The sequence below is a fragment of the Amblyomma americanum genome, chromosome 11 (assembly GCF_052857255.1).
Source record: "Amblyomma americanum isolate KBUSLIRL-KWMA chromosome 11, ASM5285725v1, whole genome shotgun sequence".
Lineage (NCBI taxonomy): Eukaryota > Metazoa > Arthropoda > Arachnida > Ixodida > Ixodidae > Amblyomma > Amblyomma americanum.
The window spans coordinates 9,743,348-9,756,533 of NC_135507.1; the positions used below are offsets into that span (position 1 = coordinate 9,743,348).

Consider the following 13,186-nt stretch of genomic DNA (forward strand, 5'->3'; position numbering starts at 1 on the left):
GGAACATTCTAAGTAAAATTCAGCAAAAAGAGAATCTTAACGGGTTTGTAAGGAATTTTAACGGGTTTGTAAGGAAGAATGAAGGGAATTTTTGGCTATAGCTAGGAACATCACTGCAGAAGCTGTTCCTTTTCTATTTTTTTATTGATTTACTTCGGCAACTCTGGGTGTGCCTGAAGTGCCCTTAAGTATTTTCTTTTTTTTTTCATCGTTAAGACACGCTGAACCTCAAGTACCGCCACAAGCAAGACCAGACCAACATCGAAGACTCATCTGATGTGCACCTTCTCTTTGACAAGATCGCCTGGCCCACCGACCGCAGGGTCAAGTTCAAGAACCCACCAGGTTGTTGAGGGGGTGGTTCTTTGATCTCTCTGAGCTATAGCCCATTGTCCTGGAACAACCCTGCACTATCTACTTTTGCACTCAGTATTAGTTGCAACTTGCACGGTATAATAGAAGATCAGTTTTTGAAGTGGTGCGAAGCAGGTGATGCTGGAAAGTTATGCCATTAGCAGCTAATGAAAAGAACAAAATACCATGATGTTTGTGCATGTTTCCTGCTCTGTGTCAGGGTGCATTGGTGTGCTGTAAAGCAGGAACCTCAGTTTGTTCACTGCTGACAGGTTGTATTGAATGTGTCAGTACGGCTCGTCTGCTTGACGTACACTTTGTTGCCACCAGCTGTGGAACTTTGGTTGATTGCTTGCGAATGGCAATTCACCTTACCTGCTGTGGATTGTAGTGGAATGATGCTCCGAATACTGTACTTTATTTATAGGCTCTTGTAAAATGCTTTTGGCTACTGCAATGTCATTGGGCATTAGCACGAAACAACTAGCTTACCTTCCTCTGCGGGCGGTTCATAAAGTTACATTTGCATTATTACGTATCAGTATTTGGCACTCCTTTTTTGAGGAAAGGCGAGGCGGTTTATTTTGAGGCTAGTAATGAGTGGCCGGTAATGAAGTCAATGTCTTTGACACGACTGTAGGTGTGTCAAGGCTTAGCTGAGTCATAGGAAGAAACATAGAGGGGTGTCAGAGTTCTCCAAACCCTGCTTGAACCCATAGCCTAACTGGCTAGCAATTGGTCCAGTTGGTAAATGTACTTTGATGATTCGGCAGTTAGAAACATCACAGTGTCAAAAAAAAAAACTGGTGTCGAAACCACCAGTAATTATGCTGCTCATCTGCAGGGGACAGCATCAAGTCATTGTGTGAAGAGGTTGTCGCATCATGCTCCAGGATTATCCTTGTCTTTTTCTGTTGTGCTAATTCATAACATGCCTCAGTCAGCCGCAGCTAATCCAGCTACGCAGGAAAAAGGCGGTAAGGGAGCTGCACTGGGGTAGAGAGAAGCGAATCGAGCGAAAGCCCCTGTTGCTCTGACTGTGCTTGCTGAGTGGCCTGAAATCCTTGGTTGAGATGGAGGACCACATTAGAAGAGTTGTGTTTCTATTTGAAAGGGTGGGGACAACTTCTAATTATATACCATTGGCACTTATGGTAACGTTGGTTATGCAACAGCAACAGCACGCACTTTTACTGCTGCAAACAACACTGTGGCAACATCGTTCGAGGCAGAGTTTTTAGAAGTTTCATGGCGGGTGCAGTTTTTATGCTACCTACATTGCGGTTAGAAATGTAGTGGGCTCCCTAAAAGATATAAAACTGTTGACCTAGATGGAGTAGAGCACGGTTTGTGTATGAATGGCATGTGTAATTCAATGCTTCCTGCCGAAATCCAGTCACTGGGAAAGTAGAGCAAGGTGCCCTACATCATCAAATTCACAGTTGCAAGAAGTCACGCACGAGGGGTTGGTTACTGGATACAATTAAGAAAATGCTGTCGGTTGTGGTAGGGATTGCTCAGCAGTTTTAACTGAAGTGAGCTGTGAATGCCACACCATGAAAGGAGAAAACAGGAAGAGGCTGCTTACACTCACAGTTAATTGTGTGGATTACTTGGTGCTGGAAATCGAACTGTGATGAGCACTGTATGACTGGAGACCACAGTGTTCACTGCAGTGGCCAGGACAGTGAGAATGTAACATCAACATGGCATGCTGATGCCACTCCCACCAGTGGGCAAGGCGCAGCCATTACAAAGGGTGTGTCGCAGTGGGTAAATGACGCTGCCGTGTTATGTGCGAGTAGTACTGCATGGGAAAGAAACGTGTAACCTGCGCAGGCATATGCACTGTTACAGTGTTTGCTGTCCTTAATTGTTTTGTTGTCACTAAAAGTAATGCAGGACTGCATCTCAAGCAATGGAACTAAGAGTCCTTTTAACGGTAGGTTGGAAACATTGACAGCAGTTTCTGCACTCTGTCCTTTGCGACATCCACCCTTTGAAAATACTGTTCTTAGCAAGCTTAAATACCTTGCTTGGTGCCACTTTTTGCGATAGAGCAGAAGAAGAGTTTTAAACTGGCAGCAGTGCTGCAAATTTACACAGGGCAGTGATGTGCTCAGCAGTCATAACGACCGCAAGGTGTAAACACTTGACCATATATCACATCTCTCTCTGTTCTCCTCCTCTGAATAGACCAGCTGGAAAAATAGCTTGTTATGATGATATCTGGGTGCACTACTAGCACCAGCAACCGTCATACTGGTCTTTGACTCTGTACTTAACATGCGGCAGACCAAGAGCTCCACATATTTTATTTTGTCAAAGATCCAGCACAAAACTGAGTTAGTGCTTTTTCCTATACAGGCATGAATTTCAACGGCACAACAAAGCCTCCGAACTGGCCCCTGCCAGTGGAGGAAATTGGTGGATTCGAGAATGAGTCTCTCATCGTGTGGATGCGTACCGCTGCACTGCCAACCTTCCGGAAGCTGTATGGGCGCGTGGACCACACACGCGAGCTCTTTGTCAGCTCACTGCCCAAGGGAGAATACGACCTGGAGATTGTGTACCGTATCCTTCTCATTTATTTTCAACAGAAACTATTTAACTTTGTCTGAGTCACAGTGAAGCTGAACATGGCTCACAGGCAGTTTGTGCTCAAGAAAGTCTGCAAAAGTGTTAAACATGAGTTTCATGGTGTCTTCGACTGGTCGCTTTAGATCGCTCTAGAGCGCTCTGAGAGGCGACCGCACATTCGGCCGGTCGAAACCGGCCGCTCTGACTACATTTGGCTGGTTCTTTCTGAGCTCTTGCCTCCAACTCGGAGCGCTCTGACGTTCTCTGAGAAAAAAGTCGGAGCGGCTCCGAGATGAGTTCACGTGACAGAGCCACTTCCGCCATTTCGCAAAAGCGGTTCGAGGCCTCGGCGTCCCCTACGCGTAGGCAGGAGCAAGTGTAGGCTTTTGACGCAGTCACGCTTGCTGCGTTGTGTTTTGCGGGTGCCGCACTGTGTGAGGGAAAATGTTCAAGAAACGCTGGATAAGCATACGCTAGGAACGTGGTCTGTGTTGCTGTCGCATGACAACAGTGATTCCAGCAGCAGCTCAGACGAGGACGACAGTGCTATCCACAAGGCGATGTTCGAAAAATGAGCGTCCCGTGGGACGGAAAGCCACGGTAGCGATTGATACAGGCTAAGCGGTGACTGCGATGCAAACTGTGTGCGACCACGTACAGCTAAAGGTAATCAAGGGACCTTACGTGCGGCTACTGTTGGCATCAACAGCGGTACCGAGTCGTGGTTTTGGAAGTTATGTCCTCCTTCTGCCTTCTGTGCTTCCACTCGAAAAACTCGCTGACGATTCGGCTTGACTAGTCTCGCTATGTGCTCAGAGCAAGAGCGGCTCCCACTCTGCCAGATCATAACTGGATCGCGGGAACGACCAGTCGAAGACACCATCAGTGGAGTCCTGACCACCTTTCGAACACTGCACTGATGCACATTTGGCGGTCAGTATTGGTCACTGTGAGCAACTCGACCAAGTTACTCTGCCCCTGCAGCGGTATCCTAGCTAAAATAAAGAAAACAAAATGTAAGTGGCGTTGCACGCAAGTTGTCCTATTGTTTGAGGTGTTTCTCACCATGATCAATGAGATATTTTAGGCCCTCTTAGAAAGAAGCTTTCTGCAGTAAAGAAATAATATTGTGGACCAGAGATCGTTTATTTCAGTCTGTAAAAAAAATGGCCGCTACTAGCTTGGAAAAATAGTAAAAAATGAAAGAAAATGATAGTGATGCGTAAATGAACACATCAGTTGGACCTGGCGAGAAAAGATTTTACAGTGTTGCATTAACTGTGTAACATCACATGACAATGACTAATAGCTGTTTAGTGAGCTGTTGAATCTAGCAAAAAGGAAGACTGGAAGTTACTTATTAATGAAGCGTATGGTTACAGAGAATGAAAGTACCAAATGTAGTATGTGCTTCAAGTGCTAGCAGTATCAAAAAATGAATGACGCATGAATCGAAGCAAGTCCATACAGCACTGAATAAAACTTGTCGCAAAAGGGAAACCATAGCTGTGCGTGAGATATCAGTGCTCATTCCTGGGCATGGGCAAGCAATGATATGTCATACATCCTTCTTTAGTTAGGACGGAAAACCTAACTAGCACCTGCAGGAACTGTAATAATAATAATAATGCCTTTATTCAACAAAACGAAATTTGAGATAGTGTCTTGCTCTCCCATTTAGTCTTATGCACAGTGGGCAGTATTTACCCTTGTGTCTTTTCTTCTTTTTGTATATGAAATGCAAAACTTCATGCTGGTGAAAAGGGAATTAAAATCTGAACTATTTTGTATGGCCTTATGTTTGAGACTAACATGCCAAAGAACACGAGATGGACAGTGGTGCTGTTCTTTGCGTCTTATTTCTTATTTGTGCCTTGTTTCTCGGTGTATCAATCCCGTATGATATCCTTCTTGTTTGCCCACACTCACAGAAAGTTTGGTGAAATGGAATAGTCACTGACATCCTTTGAAGGCATGTGACGGTGCAAGATACACTACCTTCTCATACTGCGCTCTGTGCTGGAAGTAGTAACGTAACAGACCACTTAGCATGCTTTAAGTTGCCTGCACAGGATTAGAAATGTTGACCAAACTGTTTGTGATCATTAGCACAAGAGAGGTGTGGCATGTTTGTGGTGATGGTTTCCTCATTGGCCATTAGATGATACCAGCATGCAGTAGGCTCTGAACTCCTTGAAGCCTCAGTGATGCTGTTGCACCTCATAAGAGACAGAATATCTTATTTCTCTTGTGTTCTGCTGCTTCTCTTATTTGCTACAGCTGATTCATTTTGTTCAGTCACATAATAGACAACTGTACAAATTACTATGTGCACAACACACAAAATCTTCCTGCGCGACCATGCTGTTTGTTTTCCTGAGCTGGCTGCGACAGGCTACCCTGTGACGCCGTTCAAGGGCAGCAAGCGGATCATCCTGTCGAACACATCTTGGCTGGGCGGGCGCAACCCGTTCCTCGGCATCGCCTACATAGCCGTGGGCAGCTTGTGCCTGGCCTTGGCCTTCGTCTTCCTCGTCATCCACAACAAGTTTGGCAAGAAGTGCGTTGTCGGGCTGATGCAGCCATCGCTCTGCCATAGTAGAGCATGCCCTCTCCCATCACGCTGCTGCAACCGCCTTGTCAGTGGTGGCGCTTTCATTTTTGGGCCGTGCTTTGTGCATGTTGCTGCACCTAAAGCAAGCTCGCTTCACCCCCGCTGCCTGCTTCTCTCTGAGCCACCTGCATGACTGACCTCTTCTTCACTACTCATCCATTTGGTAAGCAGTAGTGCTGCTAAGAGCTTTGCCACTTGCCCAGCTGTTCGCTTTCATTTCTGCGTTCCAGAGTGAAATGTGGGGTCGGGGGCTCTGTGGTGTGTGGTTTCATTCTTTCACCAGTACGGACCCACAGGTTCTAATTTAAGCAGCACTACCTAGGGGCAACGAAGAGATGAGAACAGTTAAGAGCGCAATTAAAAACGTGCAGTCCCAACGGTTCTGTGACGCAGTGGATTAGCACTGTATTTTCGAAAACTTGAGATGGCATTTCGAAGCCTCTTGCTTGTAGATTTTTTTAACCTTTTTTTTTTGCCTACACCAGGAATTAACAGCACTAAAAATCGTTGACCATTTCCCCTCAGCATGTGCTACTTTTCAGGTTAGATTCTGAGCTGTTATTGAGCTAAGAATCACCATCAGAGCTGGGAGGCAACCCAGGAGGTGGCGAAACTGGAGTTGGGGTGCTGTATCATTGACAGAACTTAATTATAAGACTGTGGTGCTGCATATTTCACTGGAGCACTCGTTATGCTGTTATGCTTTTCGAAGTCCATACATCTTGCAGTGTTTTTCACTCAAGGTGGTGGAGTATGTTGGCCTTTGTGTTGTGGCCAGTGCCGCTGCTGTCCTCCTCCATGATATGTGCTTGTCCTCGTCAGATAGCCTGCTGTGCACATTGCCTTGTGAACATCTTATGAGCATGACATTTCACTTTATCTGATGCAGTCGTGTATGTGGCAGTGCTTTCAAGGCCTCCTGAAACCACTGCATTGTACTGCTGTGTTTCTGGAGTGTGGCTGCAAAAATTTGTGTAGATGTGTTTTCGTTTCTGCATACAGGTGCTCATAATAAAAGCAATAGTTACGGCACCGTGTGCTTACCAAGCAGGTGCAATTTGCTAGACACAACTACTTGTGTGCAGCCAAAGGCTGACGTCAAAACAAAGATTAAAACACCACGTAGCCATCTTTACTTGAGTTTGTATGTCAGTTCGCAGCAGTTTTTCAAGTATCAAGGTGGCCCGATGCTAAATAAGTGGGGGCCTCATTATTTATGTATGTTTGCTGCGATCTTATTACATGATCATAACAAGTGGGAACATAGCTCTGTCAGAAACACAAAAATACAGGCACGAACAAAACAAGACTTGTATGTGCATGGCAAAGCAGAATATCTTGACTGTTGTGCCTGATGTGCTGCTGCCAAGTCCGTTATCCTAACTGTATATGTAGACAGTCTGGACTACAAGGTCACAGCTGCTCCCAAGAAGCAAACCCTCCAGAGTAATCAGATTGCTCTGGTACTGAAACATTATCTTCACTTTCTGCTACTGCATGCCGGGAGAAGTCTTTCTCATCTTGTATTGCTATTATGCATGCGAAGTGCACTTTGCTATTCCATGGGAAATGAACCTGCCTGTGGTTTTTCTTTGCCTTGCCTGCCATTGTACTGTCATGATCAAAAGTTAACGGGACACGAGTGTGCGGACAGAAATTAATTTTGGTGCGGTAACGTAATCCAGTCAGCTGAAATGTAGCATGGTTCAAGGGAATGTGCGTGCTTTATCCATGCACCTGAGTCGTGAGGCAGAGCTGCAATAAAGTTTTTTTTCTGAAAACGCACTTCTAATAAGCTTTTCATCAAGATAATGCATTGTACAGGTTGATGCAGTATATAAAAGGGAACATCTTATTACTATGCACTCGATGATTACTGCCCTAGTATGAATCAGAATCATAAATTTTTCATCTGAGTAGTCTTCCTTTGAGTACATCTAGGCAGGTGAGCATTGTTGACCCCTTTGAGTCTTGATATATGAGCTGTTTGCGTCATATCAGTGTGTGCCTAGATATTATTATCACTGTCTTCCTTATGTTATTGTGCATCATTCCTACCTATAATAATGTCTGCCAGGGTGCTGTGAGCATTGTAGATATAAAAATATTAAAATATGTTTTCAGGTTCAATGCTGAGGTAAAAACTGGCTTTTGAGTGCAAACTGAGAGTTCCGTTTTGTAGTACATGTGCCTGTATGAGCAATGTGTGCATGTAATTGTTTTTTTTATTGCATGGTGATGAAATGTGCAGTGTGAGTATTAGGGGTTTGTGTTTCGTGGCAGTTTCATACTTTTGAGTTGCCGTTAATGCTGGCTCTTGTAATTGCAAGACACGTTCTCTTTTTTTTTTTCCTAGTTTTTTTTCCTAGTAGTTTGGATCCTCACTTCCTGCTGTTCCTACTAGCGGTGTCTCAAATGTTGATACTATGTTGACGCAGTGATGCAAAGGCATAATCAGAGTTAATGTGCCATGGCTAATCAGTTAGAATTGTTTTGCAGCCCTTTTGTCAAATGCATTGGAACTTAAATGTTTGTAGTTACTAGACAGCATAAATTTAGCTTTACACTTTAAACTGTTCACATGGATCTAGGGTTCATATGACCGAGGCCCAGCAGTTTCAATCTGTGCATAAGTTTTTTTTTTTCCCATTGCAGCACAGCAGGCATATAGTTCTTGTGTGCCATGCGCCATTTATAGCTACTGAGTCATTTATTGTTTGCTGTGGCTATGAGCGGATATTCATTAAGATCTACTGTTCAGATTTTCATTGGCAGAAATGCTAGCGCAACGGTGTCTTCGTCACTGTTGTTAAACGGCAGCTCCTGGGATTTTTCGGACATTTTGAGCTGATAACCGCATCACATTCCTTAGGGTCTGCTCTCTCCAGCACAAAAACTGGGTTTCAACGAAACAGTTGGCGTCAGAGATACTGTTTTAAAACCCATCGTGTGCGCATTGATTCGCCTAGCTGGAGATTGTAATTGACAGTGTGAAGCATTATTTGTCTGAAATGATCAAAAACAAGTTCAAAATTGTCTCCTTCAGCAAGCACAGAGTGAATATCAGCAAGTATGCAAACTGTGACATCACGCAAATCACCTCGATTGAGGCCACCAAAAGGGAAATTTTTTCATTTGTACTACAACAAAGTGTTGCCCAGCTGCAAAATTTGTCTCAAAAGATCAGAAGACTGCATTGACCATGGTGTAAATGTTTCAGTAATTTCTATGAAGGTAGGAGAAATTTCAGAGTTGCCCTTTAAAGCAACTATGTTCATAGATGTTGCATATGCAGGTTGTACTAAAAACATTTCTTTTCAGACACAATGGTATGAATGTTAGCTGCCATGCAATTTTTCTCACTACTAGATGGTGACATCCTTGTCGTGGTTTTTTTATGAGAAGCTGCCGCACTCAGAGCTTCATAAGACAGGGCACTTTGTTGCCTGGAATAGTAGCTTGAGTGCGGTGCATAAATAGCACACAAACCACTAAACGTATGAAAGAATGAAGTTGCCAGAGGTGTCATCAAAGGTGGCTACCCCAGTCATGGTGCATAAATTTGTCATGTCATGTTTGGCATTATTAATTCAACCACTTTTGTGCATAGTACAGATTCATTCATTGATCAGAGTGCAAGGTGCAAGGTACTTGTTAAGAGTCCAGACCTAAAGAAATCCAATGCTCAGGAGTTCATCTTTTAGCCCCTTCGAAACAAATGCAGCCTGACCCAGACTGCAGCTTCCTTATTTATGTCCAAATTCTCATTTGCAGCACGCATGACTTGGTGAACATAACCCAGAGAACACCGTACTGATGGGAACACCGAAGAGGCCGTCGACATGCTTAACGCATTCCACTCGCACCGGTTGGGGACCTCCACTATCCTGACAAGAAGCCTTTCACACAGGACCACTTCATATTTCGCAGACTGCTTCTGAATGGATCCCATGGTCAGGCACTGCTACCTTTAAACTTGTTTTTCAAAGGTCTTAAGAGAATTGCGCTGGGATGGATGTGTGCCAGCATGTTCACAGTAACGCTCGCCTCTGTGTTGATACACATTTCTGGCATGGCTCTTTGTGGATGTTCTTTGTGCAGTTCTATTGTTCTCTGTGCAAATGCTGCTGTCTGAGTACTTCTGCTATGACTGGCTGCTTGAAACGTTAGTCTATGGCTTAAAAGGGGGGGGTTCTTACAGTGGACTCTCATTAATTCGAACTTGCCTAAATTGAAATGCTAGTCTATTCGAACTGTTGAACCTAATGCCTTAGTTTGGTCACCATCTGGTGCATGAAAAGGCTTTTCCTTATTCGAAAAGCTTTTGTCCCATTCGTGTTCAGATTATTCAGGAGTCAACTGCATAACACTGGCACTGCAGTTCTTTGAGGTGTGAACCACTGTCAAACTGTGCAAACTGCGTTATGAAGTTGGGATACAAACATATTGATTCAGCTGCTTTGAGAGGGAATGCCATGTTGCTTTTTACCGTTTATATTTCCGCATATTGGCTCATTCTGAATAATTCAGTGTGGACCTGCCCCCTATTAGCAGCCCTCTCTGGGCGAAAAATGTTAAGCAATGCTGTAATGGCGGCTAGTTGGTTTTTCATGTTAACCCAACTATAAGGCGATGCCTTGTCCCTGATAAAAGTATACCAGTGCAGCACAGCAAAAGACACAATGAAGACAAGAGGACACACGAGCACTGACCATGGAACACCAACTAGCCCGCACCCTTACCCTACTGGCCTTGTCCCTGCTGCCCTGTGCGCAGTTTCCCGCAGCATGGCTTTGTGCTGCACATGCAGATCAATGCAACAGATGCCGTAATGATGGATTCACATGGTATAAAGCCGGAGGCAGGTGGGGGTCAAAGGCGATAAAACGGCACAGCTTCCTGCCTTCCACATTTGCGTGCAGCACGGCTAACTAGCCTGATAAGCGGCAATCCAAACTACCTCTGTCGTGTAGTTTGCGATTTCAGCACGACACACACTCTGGAATTTACCAGTAGTTCGCCCAGGAAAGCAGTCGCTGGCGCGAGCAAGCTGGGTAAATGGCGCACAATTCAAACTTTCCTTTGCGGTAACAATTTGTGTACAAATTAATTCTCATTTTTTTTACTAATGAATCTCCTGCATCCTGTGGGAACGGCCACTAGTAAAGGTTGTGTACTGCATGTGGCTTGGCTTAAACTACGTTAAAATCCGCAAATAGGTCAGCTCTGATTATAAATTGACTACCCCCCCTACCCACTCTAGCTCCTCACTTTGAATTTTGGATGGTAATTTTCATAAGAAAAGGTCGACTTATGTGTGGCAGTACACGGTATGTTCTGAGCAAGAGTCAAGGACAGCATTTCTTTGCTCTCAGCACTGTAGATGAAGATTACTGAAGTGGCCTTGTACTGTTTTTGAATCCTGTCTGAAGTCGCAACCCTTGTAGTTTATATCAGCAGAGTCCTCGCTGTGCTTGAAAGCATCATTTTGTTGCCTCCCGGTGAGCAGAGGGGGAATGTGCGGCATAAAAGTGTCCCCCACTGTAGCTAAGCAGACAGAAATGTGTTTATGTTAGCATGAAAAGAAACTTGGTTTGCCACCATCATGCCATGCAGTTCAACCTGGCCAGGAATGTACACCCCCCATCAAGGGGTTTGCTTGTGAGACCTGCTGCATCCTCAGCAACCGTAACCTCCGGAAAGAGGATTGGCTTTGCATCCTCAATACTCTCAAGCTTTGGACTGCTAGATGTGCTAGGGATCCCCACTAAACACCTTAGAAGCAAACCCCTTGGGCTGTATATTTTTGATGGGGGCTGTACAGTGGTGCCATGCTGTATGATAGGCTGGCCACCTTCCCTTAGAAGGTGTGGGATTGGTATTGTTGCCGACTCATTACTTCTTGGTATTCCCCATGTAAAATATTTGAATTTCACTCACGTTTTCTAAATTACTTACATCCAGATGCACCAACTAACCTGCCAGAAAATGCTGCTGAATGTTTGAAACTACTGTGGCAATCTCAATTGTGGAACTGCCAGGATGCGGGTCAGCTTTCTTGCATGTTACGGGAAGGAAGTTTGTTGCAAAGGTGGATCTCTTGTTTTTTCATGCCCGAAGGCATTAATACGTTCTCTAGTTATGGACGAACTTCTTTTCATGCCACAGAGACCGAGACTGTGGCAAGGGACGATGCAATGCAAATGCCACACTGCGGAACCTGCCATTTGCAAACTGTTCGTTGACGTTGATGTGCATTACTCATGCGAGATTTCTTGGAGCCTTGCCTTGTTGTAAACTTTGTGCATCTTGTGAAGGCAGAAATGTCTAGTCAGGTGTCGACAGTTTTCTGTGTGTTTCATGTGCATGCTAGGCAAAAAAGTACTTCACTCAGGCTTTGCATAAAATGAGCTTTTGTCGCGTTAAATAATGATGAGGGGACGGACTTGAGTTTGCAAATCATAATTGCTGCTTGATGCTGTTATTTTTGGCCTTGCGTTGGTATTCGTTGATCCTTGTACATATGATGTAATTTATTTCGTGAATAAAATGAAAACACGTTTTTTACAGATTCCTGCGTACACTGTTTATTTCTTGACAGACTTATTGCAAAACTTTCAGGTGTGGTTAGGAAAAACTTCTACATTCTTCCGCTTTCTGACAAATTGGTCAGGAAACGTTAAAAATGGGTGCAAGGTTTCCCCTGGACGGGTGCTCGGCTTTCCTTTGCTGATATGCTTAGTAAAAGGGTCTTAGACCAAACCGTTGCGTTGATGGGCCAGTGATTTGCACCGCGGTAAAAAAAAACCCAAATGCTGTCAATATCCCCTTTTAATAGAGGAAGGCTATAAAGGGAACAATCATTGAGTAAAACGTGCCACGAGTTTATGCTGGGAATGAAAAGACCGTACCTTTAATTGTGAGTATTGAGCACTGCGATATTGAAGAAACGAGGATTTATAAGATTAAGTTGGCGTTATAGTGAAGTGCACAACGTGACCACATCTAGGTAAATTCTAAAATATCACTAATTTGTTTTAATGCAGTGTTTTTTTTTTTCAGGAGTGCTCATCATGTTTTATTAAAGTACATGCTCTCTCCACTGCGCCTTTTGATGAAAGCAATGCACCCTTTGCATCCTTCGCCAACTAAGTTTATGGAAGCATATCATAAACGTTGCCCTTCGCAATGCCGAAGGTATGCTTTTTGGTTTTGTCACTAAATGGCGACACTATGTTTTGAATATCTTGGATAAAGCGGCTACCAAGGTCTGCTAAAAACTAAAATCTTCGTCGACGAGGTGTACGTCATGTGCGGAATAGCTTTGGGTGCAAAACTGAAATCTATGCTATGTTGTATGGAGAATGTCTACTGTCTGGGGGGTGATATCGTGACTTCTGATTACTGACAATGCTAACAACGCGCAATCACCACCGCTTTCGCTGATCATGGTTTCCAGCAGAGGCCTACATAAAGACAGAGGCATGATCTGATCGAACAATTATCGGTAAAAATCGTCCACAGTGTTTCTATCAAAACCGTTGCGGAATCAAGCACCGTAGACGGCAAGCTTTTCGTTGCGCAGAAAAAAAAAACTCACAGGACGGTTACAAATGTGTAACGCGATGCTCAGCGATA

General features: G+C 44.2%; 1 protein-coding gene across 2 annotated transcripts in view; it reads left to right on the top strand.

Annotated features, from left to right (window-relative positions):
* Positions 1-12,119, top strand: part of Cdc50 (cell cycle control protein 50A) — a 35,907-nt gene extending 23,788 nt beyond the window's left edge. For both annotated transcript variants that reach the window (XM_077644350.1, XM_077644349.1), the window contains 4 exons: positions 217-345; positions 2,722-2,928; positions 5,329-5,494; positions 9,323-12,119. In XM_077644350.1, coding sequence (XP_077500476.1) covers positions 217-345; positions 2,722-2,928; positions 5,329-5,494; positions 9,323-9,365 — 545 coding nt within the window. In that variant the 3' untranslated portion in view covers positions 9,366-12,119. The remainder of the gene's footprint in view (positions 1-216; positions 346-2,721; positions 2,929-5,328; positions 5,495-9,322) is intronic.
* The last annotated feature ends 1,067 nt before the right edge of the window (positions 12,120-13,186 follow it).